The sequence below is a fragment of the Gymnoscopelus microlampas genome (assembly GCF_963454915.1).
Source record: "Gymnoscopelus microlampas genome assembly, chromosome: 10".
Classification (NCBI taxonomy): Eukaryota; Metazoa; Chordata; class Actinopteri; order Myctophiformes; family Myctophidae; genus Gymnoscopelus; species Gymnoscopelus microlampas.
The window spans coordinates 15,917,445-15,938,444 of record NC_139947.1 but is presented as its reverse complement, the minus strand read 5'-3'; the positions used below and the strand labels follow the sequence as shown (position 1 = coordinate 15,938,444).

The 21,000-nt window shown below is 40.7% G+C and overlaps 2 protein-coding genes across 6 annotated transcripts in view; one reads left to right on the top strand and one right to left on the bottom strand.

The window, feature by feature from the left end:
* Positions 1-2,286: 2,286 nt before the first annotated feature.
* Positions 2,287-11,225, top strand: LOC311053023 (tumor necrosis factor receptor superfamily member 5-like). Of its 4 annotated transcripts, none has more exons than XR_014601595.1 (8): positions 2,287-3,141; positions 5,219-5,338; positions 5,824-5,967; positions 6,506-6,578; positions 6,711-6,844; positions 7,059-7,253; positions 7,386-8,373; positions 8,407-11,225. XR_014601595.1 is itself a non-coding variant. In XM_084068385.1 (7 exons), exons 1-7 carry the CDS (start codon positions 2,997-2,999, stop codon positions 7,571-7,573), a joined length of 999 nt encoding a protein of 332 aa, XP_083924511.1. In that variant the 5' UTR covers positions 2,287-2,996; the 3' UTR covers positions 7,574-11,225. The 4 variants fall into 4 exon arrangements, 1 of the variants encoding a protein (XP_083924511.1); XR_014601596.1 differs by having other exon boundaries at positions 7,386-8,528; positions 8,565-11,225; XR_014601597.1 differs by having other exon boundaries at positions 7,386-10,340; positions 10,390-11,225.
* ccdc187 (coiled-coil domain containing 187) overlaps positions 11,225-21,000 on the bottom strand; it is a 40,069-nt gene continuing 30,293 nt past the window's right edge. For both annotated transcript variants that reach the window (XM_084068383.1, XM_084068384.1), the window contains 6 exons: positions 19,839-19,948; positions 19,241-19,318; positions 17,893-18,099; positions 15,785-15,879; positions 15,032-15,126; positions 11,225-14,412 (listed from right to left, as the gene is read on the bottom strand). In XM_084068383.1, coding sequence (XP_083924509.1) covers positions 14,264-14,412; positions 15,032-15,126; positions 15,785-15,879; positions 17,893-18,099; positions 19,241-19,318; positions 19,839-19,948 — 734 coding nt within the window. In that variant the 3' untranslated portion in view covers positions 11,225-14,263. The remainder of the gene's footprint in view (positions 14,413-15,031; positions 15,127-15,784; positions 15,880-17,892; positions 18,100-19,240; positions 19,319-19,838; positions 19,949-21,000) is intronic.

The window sequence follows — 21,000 nt, the reverse complement described above, 5'->3', positions numbered from 1 at the left end:
TTTGAACATTGTGTGAATCATTTTCATATTTCGTGAGTTCATCAATTCACCACTTAACTACTGTAGCAGCACCAAGCAAGAGTTAGACTAGTAGCCTGAACTGCAATTGTAGTTATCTCTCTTTGCTGATGATGTTTCATCAGCAGGGATAATGTGGCATTCCACCTCCAATACACATGCTGTAGGCTACTGTACATGACAGTTGAGAGCTGCACGTGCACAGAGACTGTGACGGTCACGTGATCGTTCTGAAACTCTTGTGGTTCCAGAAGTCTCGCCTGAGTTCAGAGCTCATATACGCAAGACTTGGAACCACAAGGGTTTCATAATAATGTAAAAAAAAAGACGGTGCAGGGACTGTGCAGACTGGGCGTTATGAGAATTGAGGAAAAACAATAAAAAACATCATGGGTACAGGACTGTGTACATTAAGCAAAATGTAGAACTATAAAGTTCCCAAGGTACATTTCAAGAACATGCTCTAGCACAAGGGTTCCCAAACTTTTCATCCCGCGACCCCCCAAAGTCATAATATTTGAACTGGGGACCCCCCACCCTGACAAGCACTTGGAATTGTAGGCATTAGCCTACATGTATTTGACTCGGTTCAGATAAATATTGTGAAAAGGCGTGAAAAGGCGAGGCATTGTGAGGCCTAATGTAATTTGACAAGTTGGTATTAAAAAGGTTTTAAAAGTCATTAAATTGCCACTTTAGAAATGTGCAGATACCCTGTATACACTTACTACTGTATGTTGTTTTGTTCATTGTTGAGTGAGAAAACAATGTTGCACATTAAGCTAATCAACTGGGGACCCCCCAAAATATTTTTTGAGGATGACCCTGGGGGTCTCGATCCCCCTAGTTTGGGAACCACTGCTCTAGCATAGGCTTGGTTAGAAGAGATGCTAGGTTGAATGCTGTGACAAAGAGGAAGTAGTGATGGTGCAGTTTTATCCCTGACTGTTCTGAACACAGAGTCAGCTGTTCAGCTTTGTATAGATTTCCAAAGTCACAAGGCTTATAACAACAACCACATGAACCCTAGTGTCCCTAATCTGGGGTGAACATTCAGCAAAAAAAGCAGAGCTGCCAGCTCCAGGTGTCGCAATGTGACGTGCAGGGGTGGACTTATAATTACTGCGCTCCAAGCAAGCTCAACATTAAAAAGAACTCCACTCAGAAGGTGTGCGTTGCTGGGCACACATATTCTAATTATCACACAAGTTAGTTAAAAAAACCATTAAACATTACATAAATATTACAGGGCCATAAATTACCATGAAAAAAGAAAAGTCCACCAGCAGGGGGCCCCCCTTTCCTAGGGTTTGCTGGTTCTTTAAAACCTTGGTTACTATCTGTGGGCTTGTAGATCGGTTGTTTTTGTCAAAGATACTTGGTGTGGAGGGAAAATAGGAGGCGTGAGCTTGTAGATCGGCTATAATAGGAGGTGGCCTAGTATAAAGCGAAGGGGGACTCTGGTCAACTAGGCTTAATTGGAATTGGATCAGAGTGAGATAATTAGGCCTTTAGCAAGACATAAGCTAATAGTCTACCAGGCTTTTCTTGCCATCTATGATGAATGACACTAAAGAGATGTTAAGGAACACGTTAGCATTGATATAAGACTGTCTGTCATATATTATGACCGATGACTGTCTTGATCCAAGGCTAAGGAACACGTATGAGGGAAGTTGAAACTTGTAAACTGAAATGACAACTTGGCTACAGTGGTGGGGACCTGGTGGGGACACACTGCACACGACTGTGAACATCAGTTGTGATTGGCTGAAGATCAGGGAGGCTTATGGGTATTGATTGATTGAATACTTGATTTAGAAGATTGCAGAGAAAAAGCACATGGATGTACAGTTTACAATACAAGGTCAGCTAAAATGGATCGCTCATAAAAGCCGCAATGGCTTGTTTCAAATGAGATCCCCACGTACTCAATTCATGGAGACATACTGTACAGTACTATGCAGAACATCATATGGACATTTTAAAAGTAAAAGTAAAACTAAAATAACAAAATATGTACAGTAAACAGTTCTGGGGGGGGGGGGGGGGGGCTAGGTTAGGGCCAGTTTCGAAAATTGCAGCCTCCTGAAGTTATTTTTTAAGGCAGTTTTGAGAGTGAGTAGGGTTTTACACTCCTTTACTACTTTTGGTAGGGCATTCACATTTTTGTTGCATAGCAGGAGAACGAGTTCAACCCCTTGTTAGATGTTGTTACAGCTCCGGTGTCTGCCACCGATCATCACAGCACACCATCCACCTCGGCTTTTAAGATGCTATGAAAGAGACACGTTCATAATTTCAATAATCTAATAAACTATAGAAAAGACATTCAAACACGCAGGAGGACACTTGTATGCATTGAAGTCATAGCATATTCCTTGATTGTCAACGAATGTCAATGAAAATAAATTAATATAATCGGCATAAACTTTGTTTCAATCTTTGCTAGGAAAAAAGAAAGAAAGAAAAGAAAAAAGAAGAAAGAAAGAAAAGAAAAAAGAAAGAAAGAGACAGACAGACAGACAGACAGACAGACAGACAAGATAAAACAAAAAACTGAAAAAAATCAGGGGCTTTTGGGCTTAAAGGGTCTTAAACTAAATCCCCCTCCTGCCTCCTGCCCCCTAGTAGCTTGTTGTTACTTGTGAGTCATAACTCACCACTGACTCTGACACGCCCCCCTCTGAATAGCCTACATGCTTTTGTTGACTCACTTTACACGGCTGTGCTGAGGCCATTGAGGGGGGAACCTTGTTCTAAGTAAAGGTATTATTATTGAATCTTCTTAAGAGTAGATTGTATTATATTACAGAAGGATCAGAAACTTAGATGTAGGCCTATTGTCCTTTAAAGCTACAGGTTAAAAAAAAACATACAAATATTTGTGTAGATATTCCTATTTATTATTAAAGCAGGGGGAACATTTTAGTTGACTAGCTTATAGTTCCTGAGCTGTGTGGTTCATTCATGACAACATGACATTAATGAGCTGGGCACTGGGAGCTTGTCTGCTCATCCACGGCTGTTTGAGCATCACTGGAGACACTGAGAGAGGATGCAAGATTTGGACACCCATGGAAAACAGACAGGATGATGTCTGCTGTGATGAATGCCACCCAGGTATGAGGACTATTGATCATTATGATAACGGAGATGAATGCACTGTAGATGTGATCTAGGCAGTGGTGGAAGAAATACTCTGATTTTAGTAGAAGTAGAAATGCCACAATGTAGAAATATTCTGTTATAAATAAAATGCATGTGCTCAAAACGTAATTTCAAAAAATGCAAAGTTGACATCAAAATGTACTGTATCTTACAGTACCAATCGTAAAAGTACACTCATTATGTAGAACAGGTCCATTTCACAATCATATTACTGGATTGTGAATAGGGATTATTTAAAATACTGTATGTGCTGCTGGGTAGCTTAACCTAATACCATCATCATTTATCAGTTAAATGTATGTTTTGTATTAATAGTCTTAACTTGCAAAGTAACTAAAGCTGTGAAATAATAGTGCAGTAAAAAGTACAATATTTGCCTCTGAGATGTAGTGGAGTAGAATTGTATAATATAATAAGTATAAGAAAGTGGACATACTCATGTAAAGTTAAATACAAAATTGTACTTAAGTAGTGAGTACATTACTTGAGTAAATTACTTAGTTACTTTCCACCAAAGTAACAGATGAATGTACTGTGATTAATTGACGTAACTATGACGTGGACTCTTATCTATGCCAGTCGTTTGTAGACATGATAATGAGAAGTGGTGGGGACACAGTGAATCCACCATCTCATCCAGAGCTGACTTAACTTAAGCCCCATATGGGTAACCGGAGTCCCTCAGGGCTCAATACTAGTGTATTTTCTGTTTTGTGTTAAGGACAATAAGGATGCTGGGGTTTAAGTGGTTACACTCATGCTGGTCTCAAAGCTCTTAATTTAGTGAACCAAATGCCACATAGGCTAAAATGTATACTCACTACAGCAGTGGTTCTCAAACATTTTCATGTGAAAGACCCCCAAATTGATATGTATTGGGCCGCAGACCCCAATCTGCCAAGGACCCCCACACGGAATATTTGAGTAAAAATAAAGAAATACAAATATTCCAAAGTTTTAAAACAAATCTTCCAAATAGGCCTATAGCAAAAATAGCAGATCTACAAGTTTGTAGATCGGGCATTTTTTAATATGGCCGATCTATAGAATAAGGTTAAAGTGATTACACTAATCATGATGCTACAACAGTATATTAACATATTTTGCTGGGGACCCACTGGAACCCCTTCAAGGACCCCACTCTGAGGACCACTGCACTAAAGTGTGGAGAACTTACTTGTGTAACCCATACTTGTTATATGTTAACTGTATAATAAAGTCTGCTTGCAACTCTCATTGGGCAGATAACTGCATTGCCATGTTTTGAAAGTACTTCTCTACATGTAATTAACTGTAAAACCTTAAATTCAACATTCGCCAAGTTAATAATGTCAACAATATACATAGGATTTTTTTTGTTGCATTAACCACCTGAACCCTAGCATCCCTATTCTGAGGAGAACTTTAGCCGAAAATATACATTTTCAACAAAGAAGTTTGGTGTAGAGGAAAAAAGAGCAGACTAAGTACAGAGTGAAAGGACAGTTTACAAGTATTGAGGGTTTAAATGTCTGAAAATACACATTAACATGAATCCAACGTACACTGATGATATCGCTGCCAAACAAGTCTAGGAAGCTGTCTATGAAATCTATGAAAAAGTTTAATCTACAATACAATTTTATACAGTATGTAGTGGGGGTCCCTGCTTCATCTCTCTCACGTCGGAAAAAGGTTGAAGACCGCTGTACTAGAAGATATAATTCCACGAATAGAGGATCCAGGCCATAGTTTAACATGAGGAATAACCTCATACACCCGCAGGTGTAGCCTATATCCAATACTCTAATAATCTAGGTCCTGAACAGATCTTTGAACAGTTCCTGTCTGGTAGCTGTCAGTAACCAACTTCTGGTTTCAGATAATACCACAACAAAGAAAGCGTGTCTGAATAATGTACATTATACAGTATGATTAGGGACTACACTTACGCATTCCCTTACCAGACCAAAACCACAGTTCATTGTGCAAGATTTGTAATCGTTTTCAATGTTCCGTCATGGTTTTCATGTTTGAATTCTCTGTCTAGGAAATCGTATGTTTAAGCGTTGTGGACCAGACCCGAAGGACCTCTGTACTCCGTGTGAAGACGAGTACTACAGCCGTGGCCCTAAAGAGCCAAGATGTTACAGATGTACACAATGTTTTGGTATGTCTTCAGATGGTGTTGAGTTCTGGAGTCTTGATTTCTCCTCACATGTCCAAAAACATATTCACTATACCACTGTTTCTCAACTGCAAATGGACCGTTTGTAACTCCTGAGAGTGTACAAATGGAACCGAATGGACCCTTACAGGTCCATTTGTAAATTCTCAGAGTTAAATTAACATTGAGGATTTTACAGTACTGGGTTTGGTGATGTTCTATATTGTCTGAATCAACTTTGTTTGCGTTCGTTTATGTGCTAAAAGAGTGACTTTGAGAGCTGTTTTACCGTACAATGTAAGTCAATGAGGACTAAAAAGTAGACTAGGGTGCCAGAGATAGAATAAAAATAAAATGGCCTGTATACATACTGCATGCATGGTAGCCAACTTATGCATATCAAATTGGGGGTCCTTGAAATTCAAAAAGTTGAGAATCACTGCACTTTACAATTGACGATGATGATGGTTTGTCTGTCTGTTGTGAAGGTGATCAATTCCCCGAGAAACCGTGCACGCGCACTACGGACACGGTGTGTGGTTGTAGAGAAGGACTCCGATGTGGAAACGATGCCTGCTCATTCTGTGTACAGGAGTGTGGTAAAGGAGAGGAGCCTGAACCTGCACCCGGACGTAAGACAAACTAATGACACAATATTAGTAAACATTACATTTTAAAACATAGTATAATGACGTGCTGAGGTACACTGGTGTGCCGTGAGGCAAGTCCTGGTGGGCCTTGGAATTTTGTGACAACGCCACATTATTCTTGCAAAATAACACTACAAGAACACTACAAATTATATTTGAATGTACTATAATTTACGTCGAATACGATGGATATTAAATGGCAGGATAAAAGGTCGTAGTCTAATGAAAATACAGAAACATACAAAATATACGCAATTCCACAGGCAAACAACAAGCATGACTTTCTTACCATGGCAAGCCTACTTTACGCAATAAAAGTAGTCATCATTATAACCATTGCAATTACAATATGCCTTTGACATACTGAAATCTAATCTAATAAAGTCTAATAAATAAAGTAATCTGCTTTTTATGACTTTCGATTGCCATAACTGTAACCTTGTGATTTTATGTTCAGATAAATATGTGCTGCAGTGAAATACCAGTGAAAACTAAAGTGTAATGTAAACTCTGTCAACAGGCTCTTGCAGTGGGTGTCGAAGTGGAACCTTCAACGACCAAATTCACCAGAAGTGTAAACCCTGGACAACCAGGTGAACAAGCTTCTCCTGATTTAATGACAGTTGTGTGGTACTGTACACTAGAGGCTACTGTAGTTCCCCTGCAAAAATCACCAGAGTTTCCCTGTAAGTGATCTATTAACGCATCCATTTCCTCTTTCCAAGGTGTCCCAATCCTGATGAATACATTGTGACCCAGGGGAATGCAGTTAGTGATAGCAAGTGTAGAAGACATGTCATGGCTCTTAGAACTGTGACGCCTCCTATGGCTCCTACAACTGTAAAGACATCTGGACCTGGTGAGACAAAGCTGTTGCTCTGCGTAAAACTGTGTCTTGATGAACTTCAAATAGGGCTGGGCAATATATTGATATTACATCGAATATATAAAATTGGATATTGTCACAACATTTTATCGTCACAATATAAATACAGGTGATATTTGATTGTACCAATATTGTCCAACCCTAATTTCAAATAAACATCTCTCTTATCACCCCTGTTGTTTACCAGCTGGAAAAGATAAACCAGGTGACACAGAAGAAACTTGGCCAGTGCTCGTCTGTGTGCTTGTTCCTAGTGTGGCGTTCATGGCCATTTGGATCATCATGGCCGTCAAAATCATCCATAAAAGAAAGACGAAATGGGTTCCTAAAACGATAATAAGATCTCCTGAAGGAGATGACTCTAACCATTTTACTTATTCAGGTAAATCTGTCCCGAATACATGTAGCAACACATAGCAGATGATATATTTTTTATTAGCCTATGTTGTATTGATGTGTTTTTTTTAGCTTCATTTTCTCCAACCCTAATGCATATGGTCTTTGTCCCTCTCAGATGCTCCCAGGACATCTCTGTCCCCCTCAGATGACTCCAGAACACCTCTGACCCCCTCTGATCAGCCCAGAACTCTGATTGTAACCTGCGATGCGACAGAGAGCAGTTATCACGAGCCAGAGGTGGAACACGGTAGCAGTACAGAGTCTTTGGCCTCCAAGGATTCCAAAACACAACTCATTGTGTGAATGAATGTGAAGCTAGTCTCTCGAGACAGACTGTTGGCTCACATGATTCTCAAATGTTTCTGCCTAACAGTCTGTATGTTGGAAGCGCTGAATATGCGTAGAAAATAAAAGGCGAACTTCCGTTTCGTTTAGCCTTTGCAGTCGAGTAATAAGTCCCATAGCAAAAAGAAACAGTTTACTGCTTAGCAGAAATGGGAATTCAAAAATAGATTTGAAAGATATTTTAAGACATCTTTTTGTGAACGGAAATGACAAGCAGATGACAGCTTCCTGTCACAACTTTTGCGATGTGGAGTTATAGGCAGACTCTCTGCAGCATACAAAGACTGTGGAAGAGAGCTTGAGAGACTAATGGAAAGCAGGCTGGACTGGTACATACTGCAAACACCTATTTAGGTTTAGTTCTTCTTTTTTTGCGGAGCGTACGTGGGTGGCGTGCGTACCGCTGGATGTGCCCCGCCGCCCGAACACTGGCTGTTACATTGGTGGACCTCTCAGACGGTGTTGGAGAATCCCCCTCTCGTCTGGCTTTACAAGCACCAAAAAAAAACCACACTGGACTGGTTCATAGCATACATTATGAAAACTGAAAGCTACTGTGAAGAGAGGAGAGAGAATGTTTTGAAGGATAATTATGTGGAGAAGGGGAGGGAGCGGAAATTCTGAAGGGGAAAAACAGGATGGCATCACCACCATTATCTATTAACAAAAGGCTGAAGCCAAAAGGGAGGATTAGAGCTTCAAACGGTACAACACAGTACCTCTTTGTGTAATCCTTATCTAACCGCAGAAATAACAGTGTAAACTAATACACCTCGCTCTCCTCAGCCAAGGTTGGAGACAACCTCTGTATGACTTTTCTTTTCTTTCTTTTAACCACTTTAAGGGGGATTAAACCCTTTTGTAGTTTGTTTTCAGTTCAGGTTAAACAACTTCAGCAGGGTAAAGTCTGCAGGTGGTGACCTTATAATTTAGTACACCATGATGTAAGCACTAATCAAATTATTAATGTATACGATAGATTTAGGACTAGTCTATAGCATATTGGTACACACCCATTATTCACTTATCAGCTGCAGTTGTGTTGCTTACTAACCTGCCATGTTTTTAAACTGCTGTAGTTTTTAACCTGAACTGGAAAACTAACTACCATATAAGTTTCCTACCCCTTTGAGCCCTATTTTATACTGTATATCGTCTTACAATAGTGTCCCACATTGAAATCAATTGTTAAATCTTTGTTAAATCGAGCTACAATGAGTTGCTAAATAGCTGTGAATATGATCATGAACACACAATATTGGTGGCACACTGCTACATTACTAATGTAGTGTTATTCAAGTAGCTCATTTTCAGTACATAACAGCTCTATACTAACGTGAAAAACAACCTGTGACATTTGCATGCGTGAGCGTTAGGGTGGTACAGTATGAATGTTCAGTCCAGGTGGGAGGGCTGCTGCGCGTAAAAAACAGACCACGGGGTTTTCTGTCGTCTTCTTCATACCTCCTACTTTGTCTTTTAAAATTCAGCCTTTCATCAATGTACGACACAAATGACACAGACGCATAGCATTGTCGGTAGACGTGGGGGGGGGGGGACGATTCACCGACACATAGCATTGTCGGTAGACGTGGGGGGGACGATTCACCTAAAATTACATTTCTTATCCTCTGCGATGTTGAAACGTACAAATCGATAAAAGAATTCTCCATGGCAGATAGCCTAAGCCTAACAATTGTATTTATGCAACAGCATTTTTTTTTTACAGCAACTTGTTACTGAGAATTATGTAATACTAAAAAGTACAATGTTTAGCATTATGTTACCATTATGTGTGCATTACAATCAGTATATAACAACACCTTTTCTCTTATCCCATCTAATACACACACACACTTTACTCTGATTTCATGCAATAATTTGGCACACTGGACTTGAGTAGCTCCTGAAAGCTCCCATATTGAGAATTGATTTTGGATAAAATCGTGAACCCAACAATCAATACCAAAGGATTCACATCCCTAATTGTCTAATTTTATTGATAAACCATTCATTGAATTTAATTTGAAAGTGGATTAATTTCATTTCTCTGGGCAAAACAAAAGGAATGAGTTTTCATTCCTTTCGTTTTACTCTGGAGCGATAAAGGGGGGTTACTTACAGTATGCTGTCCCAATTTTTCATTACCAGTAAAATACAAATAGGAATTCCTGCCCTGTATCGCAAGGGATCACCATTGAGATACTTGGCAGGGAGTTTCCCCCTTATCTAGAGGCTGTTTTGAGGTCACGTAAATGGATAACCACTAACCTAGTTAGAAAGCATCAGCTTCCCCATTTTTGTATGACTGGACATATTTTATTACGATCCAAGGTTTACTGAGGAGGAAGAGTTGAGACATGCATGCTGATTCAATTTCCAGTGTTCCAAGGACAGATGTTTCTCAAGGCTCTGGATGTTCTTAATATCTGTAAAAGTCTGAGGTCTAATTGCAGATACAATAAACCTGACTCGTCATGTGAAAATGATGTCATTGTCAGATGACATTCTTGATGTGTGTGTGTCACATCATGGAATCTTTAAAAGGACAAAAATGACTCATGCACACGTGGCACACTTACACAGAAACACCCAGTGAGGGTTCACATGAAGACAAAAAAAAAAAGAAAACACCTCTTCATGCGTTTACATTTCTCAGTTACAAACACTGGAGTGGGCAGACAGACCTACTGTAGGCTTTATCGTCACATTTGTATTCTGTATTGTAGCAGGCGTAGCCTTATTTTGAAATGGAACACCTCACCTATTAAGAGGTGTCACGCAGTCATTGCGTGTGTGTGTGTGTGTGGGCGGACGGACGGTGGAAATCTTAGCCCACCCACAGCGATAGTAGTGTAGCGTACGGTGGAAATAGGAAGCCCACTCACAGATAGTGTAGCGTAGGTGGAAATAGACCACTTTCAGTTTTACAGTAGTAGCGTACATCCCTTCATAGCGCTGCCAGTGGTGGAAAGTAACTAAATACATTTACTCAAGTACAGTACTTAAGCACAATTTAGAGGTAATTTTACTTGACTTGAGTATTTCCAATACTTTTACTTCTACTCCACTACATCTCAGAGGCAAATATTGCGCTTTCACGCCAATACAATTACTTGAAAACTTGAGTTACTAGTTACTTTGTAGATTCTAATTATTACTACAAATCATACATTAAACTCTAGTCCGACTATTTGAAAATAGCCTATCTACGAGCTCGTCAAACAGAGTGTTTCTACAACAGAGTGTTTCTACATTGCAGTATTGATACTTTCACTTAAACAAATAATTAAACAAAAGTAAAACATTTTTTTTAACTTTTTCCACCACTGAGCACTGCAGAGTAGACGTGGTCTTACAAAAGGTCTTCAAACACCATTGAGGGAAGCATGTGGGGGAGGTCTTACTACTTTGATACACCCGCTTAGTTACACTGAAGTTTCCTTATGCACTCTCCTATGCAGTTTTTGTGTCTTATGTGAGACATCATCACTCTGAACCTTTGTGTATTTTTTTTCCATTATGATAATTTTCAAGACTGTACATGAAAATGTTTTCAACTAAACTGTATTAAAGAAAGGTTAACAAAAACACTGATGCTGTATTTGTGTTAGTTTTATGCAGAAAATACAACTTTCTTCAAGAAAACAACACTTACTAGTACATATAAACAACAGTGCAGTATAATCATACATAAATAACAAACAAAATTAATGTACTATATAGCATGTTGTGTTTTCAGCCTGGGCAGAAAAATAATAATACAAAATATCTTTGGAAGGAATACAGCAAGGTAAAAAAAAAAAAAGAAGAAAAACCCACTATCACTAAAAGAGATAGTGTTTTAATGACTGGGTCGGTAATGATCGAACCCAACTAACAATAATATAGCTATAAGGATGGGTTGGATATATTTACATGTGCAGATTGACATAACTAAGGGAGGTTAAAGCAGGACTAACAGATCTACTGTATAACCAGTGTAGTGTACAGATAGCCGTTAACTGATAACCTCAGTACAGTAAATAAACTAGTTACTTAGTTGGGCTGGGTAATAGTGTATCGATGTTGTGATGAGACTAGCTTTCGTCTGGAATTTTGCCTATCATAATATTGTCAACAGTCTCGTCTCTGAATGTTTAAGCTTTTTCAGCTGAAGCCTTTTATACTTTAAAATTTGTCAAAAACAAAGCATCACAGCGGGCACCGCATTGTGAGCTTGTAGATTGCCCATTTTTGAAAAACTTTAAAGGACAATTTATATTATCGTCAGAATGCGATATTATCGTCCCAATATCGATAGAGGTATTTGGTCAAAAATGTCATCATATTCGATGTTGTCCACATCACCCAGCCCGGCAATGCATTAATGACATCAAACACCGGATGTGTCCCAGAACTTTCTACAGCTGAACAAAACACTGAGATCTTGTAGCAGAGTAACCCCAGTGAGGAGGTCAAAACTATTGATGCAATCAGTAAAACGATTGACCGCTGCTTATCATTTCCAAAACCATCAGCATCTTGAATGTCTCAGTTTGACAGTTGAAAAACTGGTCCATGCATTATTCACCTCCAATAAATACAATTGCTGTAATGCCCTCTCCGTAAAGACTATAGAAGACTCCAGCTTATTCAAAATGTGTTCTCACTGGGTTAAGAAAAGCTGAATACATAAGCCCTACTGTATACTTAGATCACTTCAATGACTCCCGATTCAATACAGAATTTATTTCAGTGTTGTATCATTTTCAAGGCACTTAAGGTGCTGTAAGTGTTCTTTTTTTTCACCATCTTTTTAAAACAAAAAGTTGTTTTGTTCTCCCATCACAAAGATTTGGCGGCCCCCTGTAGTAACTCTAAGGACCCCCTAGGGATTCCAGACCCCCTGTTGAAGACCCATGCACTACAGCAATGATTACTATTGCTATCTGACCTCTCAGATCATCAGGTACAGGCCTTGTAAAGTAAACTCTGCTGACATCATTTTGTCTTGTATTTTAATGGGAAGCACACCGACTTTACTTTGCAAAGTCAAATGTGTGCTGCTATGCAAATCAAATTTGACTACAAGTAAGGGTTGAGTTTGTTCAGCCGATTGTCACGTGGTACTGTAAAAAATATGCAGTTGACGTACTGTAAATAATATGCAGGTTGACGGACTGCCAAAATACCTTGAGTAAGAGGAACTTCTGCCTGAGGCTCGTCTCTAGGCGGGGTGACCCATAACCATGTCACTCACGTGCATGGGAAAGTTTTCATGAATTACAAACATAGTTTAGTCTCTCAAGACTTGCCAATTGTGTAACTTTAACAACACTCTAATTGTGTGCCTTTAACAACGCTGTATTTGAGACATTAAATGACATGACATTTGACGCTGGTACAAAGCACCAGGGAAAGCCCAGGACAGTTTATGATGAATTTATACTGAAGCAATTTATCACTTCTCAGAAACACAGCAGTACTTTCAGCATAATCCTCAGAGTGATACTGTTTTTGTGAATGGATGTTAGTGGGGCATTTTTATCACAGTGCTTTTCAAAATAAAAGCTCACTTACAAAGCTTGTTCTTACAAATAAAGCACCTTCGATAATGAATGTCTCCTGTGCAACTTAATGAAAACTTAAATTTATAACCAATATAACTTAGTAGACGAATCACCTCCATCCAGCCATACCGCACGGGGTCTCCCAAGAATGGCTCTGAAGAACGTTTCAGAGCTGGAATGGACCACCGGAGAAGCTACTGGCACTGGATGAGCTGCCCGATTGACAGCTGGGTTGAGCTGATTGACAGCTGAGAGCCCACACAAGTCAAGCACACAATGCGGGTGACTAAAGCGCAGTTTCAGCGGCAATTTAAAACTAATTAATTTAAACTCTTGCCAACACTGACGGCTTGAGAGAATCCTTCAATAAACCAGTTACTTCTAAAAGGAGAGGCCTAATAGTTAACTCATAGTGTTGTCATTATATTTATTTTTAACCACTTAAAACTCCTCTACTTCGTTGACCAGGGTCCCCCAGGGGTCTATCATTGGCCCCCTTCTTTTTTCCCCTTCTACACCACAGAGTTATAATACATCTAGAGAATGGACGGCCCCGCCCACACCTATTCATTTCAATGAAGTTGCTCACAAGCGCATGAAGCACCCGGAAGTATCCTCTTCTTCTGCATTTGGGCACCACATTTTGGTGCTCAAATGCGAAGACTTGAGCACCGAGCAGGTGCTTTCAAACAGTAAAAGCATGCGCAGTAGCGTTTTAAATGCGGAAGTCTTGCAATTCCAGATTTGACCACCAGGCGACGGCAGCTTCACCAATCCACCGCGGTTCTGGGGGCTTGCTCTACACCAAATCGCTTTACTGAAAATAGCTAATCTACAAGCTTGTAGATAAGCAATTTCTTTGCCAAATGTTTGACAATTATGATATGCCCATTGCCCACAATAGGTTGGTTAATACTTCCTCCCCAGTCTCAATTCTTTGACTGGTTAAAGTGCTAGTTGGAGTACAGAGAACTAACCTATGAAGATTTTCCAACTGGGATAGGAGTGTGAAGTGGTGTCAGAAGTGCTCTCTAAATGTTCTCTAGTGTTGCTTGCCGTCTGTGTTCCAAAAGTGTTGCATCTCCAACTGTGACTTTTACTGCTGCTTACAGTTCTCCTTCTTCTCTTTGGCTTTGTTGCGTGCCGATTTGTCACTGGGCCTCTTGGTGGGGGGGATGAAGGTGGGCTCCTCCATGAAATCAGGTAGGCCAGGGTGAGGGAGGGGAAGTGACTGGTAGGGCGGGCCTACATTGACAAAAAGACAGTCCATAACAGTCCTCAGGTAAATGAGCTAAATGTTTCAACATCCAGCTGTAAATACATTGATAACAGCAGCAGCGGGCGCTCAGTGGCAGCCAGCTGCAGCAGCGGGTCAGCAGTGATGTGTCTCCTCCTCAATTGCATTACATGTTGTTGCTTTGTTTTTTAGTTTACGTTATAGGCTTTATTATTGCTTGTAAATGATTGCTATTGGTAAATAGAAAATATGTTGCTATTGGTCTTTTGGAAAGCGCTTTGGGTCAACAGCTGCTTTATGAATAAACTTGACAATATCACCAAAAACAAATCCGAATTTAAAACAAACCCGAACATGCAAAATCCTCCTCTATTTCTGGCCACATCCTGGACCTAACTAGTATAACAGAAGGTCCATTCTGAAATTCCATTCCAGTCCATCTTAATTTTCTTTATTTCAAAATGCCTATGTCAACAACATTGTACATTTCTTGTTTGACTTCCATCAATGCCCCTTCACCAATGAGACATTTTTATTTGCAAAACTGTTCTCTGAATTGACTGAACTTTGGTGTTTTCCGATTGTGACTCGAGCCTGGTGTTTTTCTACGTGTCATGTTGACATTACCTGTCTGTCCCACACTGGGGCTATCCTTGTTCTGTGTCCGAGACTTGAAGGTCGGGTCCAGCTCCTCAGCGATGTTTCTGATATGCTGGACTTGTCTGCAAACAAAAACACGTCAGTCAGAACAGGGGTTCCCAAACGTTTCCATGCCAAGAACCCTTCAAATAGCCATAGCTTCTATTGTGTATTGTATACTGTAGATTAAAGCAACAAGCCACTAGAGGTTGCAGTTTACAGTGCATTTTATAATGGCTGAGGGGTGTAGTGAGACACGAGGCGCAGCCGAGTATCTCCGACGCTCTTGTTGTCCTACGTGGGCGGTGCTTAGAAGTCCCGCACGGCCGGGGCTTGTAAGGAAAGCAAGCGCTCCCCGTACCTCGTTCAGCCACGATACACTGGATCATTGTAGAAACAAACAACACACCCGTGATTGATATAAGATGATATAAGGAGTATATTATAGTGTGTTTTATCACTTCTACTAAACCAGCCAATCAGAATCAAGGATTCGTTCTAACACAACATGGCACAATGCAGTTATTATGATTTGTTTTAAATCCGTTAATAGTAATATCAACGGCTCTGATCCCTGCCGAGTCTAATAAAACACACACAACGACGCTCCTCCCCCCCACGGAGAACAATGGTACAACAAAGCCAACAGGCAGACACTGGCTCCAGCACAATGAGAGTGATGTTGGCACATGGAACAGCTGGCATCAGCTGACTGTGTGAGGAGGTGTGGAGGACACTTACGGTGTGGTGGAGATCGGGCTGGGGGGCTGGTTCTCTGGGGAGTAGTCCTCCGTTGGGGAAGGAAGACCCTCGGAATCCAGTCTCTCTCGTTGGCCCTGTGGCACAGCACAGCATACAGTATAGTTTGTTTTGAATTAAGGGTTTCATTTTGCCTAAGATCTTATTTGTTCTGCTACTGGAGTCTGTGGTTGTGTGAATTGGGTGTCGAGTTTTGACAAAATCAGCCCTGTTTTAAAAATTGTAGAAAAAATTGAAAGAAAAAAACTGTAATCCTAGAATAAACACTGAAAGCCTGCACTCTGAGAGCACCTTCATGCTCCCTAAAGGATTAACTCTACTGACTTGGTGACCCCATGGCATTTCCTCTAACACCACCTTGAGGCAAAATTTCCAATTGCACAAAAGATATCACAAAATCGAATTATATAAAGCCTACTGAGGATGATGACCCTCATGACCTTTCTTCTAGTGCACCTTTAGGTCAAAAGCCACTATTTTATATATATTTAAAATCAATTATTTGAATCAATTATTATTTGTATTTCTTGTATTTAACTTTAAAGCATTTGCTGTTTACAATGTGAAATATTGATCCTATACAATATACCCCCCAACAAATTATAAAAGTTGGAACTATTTTCTACTCATGGCGCTCACAGTGCTCCTCCACAAAAGCTGGATACAGAGAGCACCTCTCACTGTAACATAGTGTAAGAGTGTAACATAATACTTCCTATGGCATTTCATGTGTGTGTATGAGCAAACTGTTACAAGAAAGCTAGGTGTAGTTGAGATAGTGATGTATGACTTAATCTTCTATGGAACTGCAGGACCCAGTCAGAACAAATGTCCCTACATCGAGTAGGGTATGCACATGTTCTTATTGTGAACTTATTGTGAACTTGTCAAAGTGACATACTGTATGTATGGTGAAATTTCACATTGTCATAGTTTGCAGTAAAGTGAGTTATAAGTGATTCAGAATGTATGTTTTACCCACTTCCACATTGAAATGCAGAACCAAGGAAGTAGTAAAACCTAAATTAAAGTGCGTAAATGTGGGTAAACATGGGAAAAGCCCCCTGCCAAAAAATAAGAAAAGGCAATTGTCTATTTCGAGTATGTATTTCTCTTTTTTTCTGGTGTGTCATTCACATTTTTCGTCAAGTGTCATAAATAGTACAACACTTGCAACAGGAGCTATATCCAAATAAGGATGTCTGTCATCTTATCACTCATGATGTTCTTTCACCAGAAATGGCAATTGTTTGCCAAGTGGGAAAATGGACTGCTTTCCACATGACCCCAAATCATTCATTATGCCCAACGTTTCTAATATTCCTAACATGTATATGATTTTGTTTTGGGTTTCATAATGTCTTGATGACAAAAATATATATATATTGAGCATTGTGGCAGATGCAGTATGTGTCTTATAACAGTTGACATAAGGAGAAGGAGGAGGCCGCACAACTCTTAGCCACGATGCAAAAATGTATTACAAAAATACAGGAAATCAACGTTTCTACAAAATAGACTTCCTGAGGAAGACTATCTTGCTGAAACGTTGGTTTCCTGACATCAACTATAATCTGCCGTGGTCAGCACCTCATCAACGCTGGTGTGCACTCACTCCTCTGTGTTTGCCTTAGAACAGTTGACAACCATAGTACCCCTGACAACCCCAGGGTTGTCACACAGTGTAATGACATGGTCATACCGGACTCCAAATGCTCTTGTATACTTGTATGACACATAAATACAAATTGTCACAGTCAGGCAGAAACCTCATGTATCCATAATTTAAACTTCTCATGTAAATGAATGCCCTAGTTCGTCGTGCAAGAGTGGAAGTAGCGAAAATAGCCGATCTACAAGCTAAGTGAGCTTGTAGATTTTCGCAAAGTCAAATTGCTTAAGTGTGTCTGTGGGTTTTATAAAAAAATGTGCAAATGAAGACTATTAACAAGAGGTTGTGACTAATCACATTAGATCCATTGGAAAACTGGTTCTTTTTTTTTTACATTTCCTGAAAAGTAACAGTTTTGGACAAGTTGTATGCCCAACAGCCACAAAATCTTGGATATTGAATGTGAGACTGTGTTCACCTGTCTCTCTCTGGAATGTCGAGACTGTGTGTTCACCTGTCTCTCTCTGGAATGTCGAGACTGTGAGTTCACCTGTCTCTCTCTGGAAGCTCTTCTGTCATAGTGACTGATGGTCTCTCTGTGTTCTGGCCAAGACTCTGGGCCTTCTAGCTCTCTGGACCGACGCTTCGACGTCATTTCCCTCTTCTGCATGAATCTCGCAATTTCCTGTTGGATAAAAGCAGAGACTTTTTATTGATTGATTGAATATGTTATTGACACGTTTACAGCAGTACAGTACATTCAATAAAAAATGGCAAATGCATGAGACACAAAATAGTCAAAGGCTTGTTTCCATTGTGGTCCATTAGACATTCAACACTCAAAACATCTGTCTGCCACTCTGTACACGTACGGTGCAGTATATACATTCATTGTATCATATACATTTATGTACATTTATAACTTAATAGCTCATATTTTATGTACATTTATAACTTATTAATAGCTGATACAAATCCGTTTCTTAGTCGTCTCTCTTTTTTCTCCATCTGTCCTCCTATGTTTCATTAGCCTGGTTCCATACCATAGACCCCGCCCACTCTCTGAGTGGATTGCCTCTTGGTCTGGAGTTAAAATGTGAACCTAAGACTTCTCCGATACAAAATGCGTTGTCCAATGAGAGGCGGAGGTGGGCGTGGGGATCCCTTAGGATTGGTTTAGGGAATTTCTAATCCCCTCCCCTTTGTAATCCCCGACACTGGAGCCAATTTCAGACTGAAGCTCCACGCAGCTTCAGTCTGATAATCAGGCTAGAGTTTCATAACTGCCATGACAACTGAATTTCCCTCGTGGGATCAATAAAGGTATATCTATCTGCAGCTTAATTTATAATCCATCGCATGACGGTGTCGCTTGTTGACATGTCTCAACACATTGCAACATGTTGTTAGCGTGCAGATCAGCAACGGATTACGCTCTTCTCATCTCAACAACTTGATATGCATACTGATCGATGAACACTCACTAAGGTAGTTCAAGGTAATGATGCCACAGTAGGGTGACATGACTTCAAATCAATATCTCGATTTCAAACTTTTGTCTTGCAAATAGCAGATACACTACAATATTTATAATATCTATTTTTTACACCACAACAATGTATTACATGGTTAAGTGGTTAATCAGACTTAGCGATTTAGAATTCCTTCATGTCGATTCATTGATATATAAGAAATTCAAAAAATGTATAAAAGAAAAAACTGTTTAAAGATTAAGTCGGTTATTGGTTCTAAATATCGGTTTCGATAATACAGTATGTCGGTTAATTGCCCAGCACTCCGCTGCAGTGTGATAAACATCATCTCACCTCATCCTGGGCCACTTGAGCCACCCTGAAGTCTCCTTCTGGGTAAGAGCTGCGTGAAGACGAGGAGGGCTGAGGGCTCTGGAAGAAATACATCAGAGAATGCTTCATCAGGGAATGCTGCCAAGTGCATGTCAATCCTTCTACCTTGAAACCTCAAAGTGTGTTTATACATTTTATTTATACGGCTGTAGTACTGGAGAGCAGTCTCAAGACACGGTCTCGGACCAAAGGACTCAGGATTTCTTTACTGCTATTTTAGTTTTGTTTAATTCTCAGATTCATTCTTGAATGACTTAAAAGTGCTATTGTGATAAAAGTGATATTTTTTGTTTAAAAAAAAGTGTTTTGTTAAAAAGTTAAAGCTCCATTATTGATAGTGTTTTTGTTCAGTTTTTTTTGGTGGGACACCAATTTCATCCAATCGGGATAGAGAACCCATTTATCATCTTCATTTCTATAAAGTTCCAGTTCAAATTTTGCCAGCTCATGTTTCGTTTTGTTTCATCACTTCCAATTTCACTTGTGTATCCTGCCTGAGCTCTTGTCATATGACGAGTATAATAGGGCTTATAATTTTTACAAATGGAACCTTGCTCACCCTCCTCACCACCACCAGCCGGTCTTCTTCATCCTGCAGTCTGCGGGCCAGCTCTTCATCTCGGAGCACCTGTTGCAGCTCCACCAGGTCCAGACACTGCACCGCCGCTCCTGTGGAAGAGGTTGAACACGGTTCATGGATGGACCGAAAAGAAAGGAAACCCAAGGTTCTGCAGTAAACCGATTCACCAGAAAATCTAAAGAAAGTACCGAAACCAGAGGCTCAAAGCCATAACACTTGAATCACGGCAAAAGATGAGACAAAGATGGAGAGAGCAGACGGAACGAGACGATGGCACACAGAGCAGCTACAATGGAGATGTGGAACTTCTACTCTACGGACCCAGACGAAACAAACGCCATGAAGATGAAAGCATGATTACTGAAAGTCATTTCCCAGATGATGATTTCAGGGCCGAAGGGACCGACGTTACCAAGAGGGAACAGGAAAACGTCACACGAGAGAACCGACCACACTGAGTCACACCTCAAAGGCCCCAATTTGATCATGATTGAGGGAAGATGAGAGGAATAGATGGAGAAAAACACACACACACACACACACAAACAAACACAGAGGTAGGAAGGTTCCCCTCTGCCGGCTGGGGAGTTGCCTCCCCCTGTTGGGTGTTACCTGGTAGTGCGTGTGTGGACCTAGCCCTGCTGGCTGAAGCCATGCTGCTGCACAGGAGGCTTTGGCTACGCTGTGGTGCTCGCCGATGTGGCCTCTCCTCTCTCCTCTCCACCGTCAGCTCCTCCACCTCCTGCTCCTCCTCTGAGCTCAAACCTTCTTCTGCGTCCACGCGCCCACGCCGGCGTTCACTCGAGCTCCTCCTGACCCTGCGGTCGCCGTGGCAACGCCTTTCCTCCTCTCTCGCCTCATCCCTAACCGACCCGGTACTGGGTCTGACCTCTGCCCCCCTTCTCCACCTCCTGCTCCCTCCCCTCTCTCGTCTCTGCAGCTCTGAATCTCTCCTGGGCTCCTCCTCATCATCAACGACCTCCACGCCATCTGCCTCCTCCTCGATAACCAGGACGCCATAATGGCGCCTCTCCCGGTCTCCCCTGTAGTCTCTCTCGACGCCCTCTCTGCGCGATGATCTCCTCGCCTCCCTGACATCTCCGTGGTAACTGCGCCTGGCGGGGGTCGCTCTCTGGAAGGC

Excerpts from the sequence above, each read along its gene's own strand:
- LOC311053023 (XM_084068385.1), top strand. The coding sequence starts at position 2,997 with ATGACATTAATGAGCTGGGCACTGGGAGCTTGTCTGCTCATCCACGGC. Across the intron at positions 5,968-6,505 it reads GCCTGAACCTGCACCCGGAC|GCTCTTGCAGTGGGTGTCGA; the intron begins GTAAGACAAACT and ends CTCTGTCAACAG. Across the intron at positions 6,579-6,710 it reads TGTAAACCCTGGACAACCAG|GTGTCCCAATCCTGATGAAT; the intron begins GTGAACAAGCTT and ends CCTCTTTCCAAG.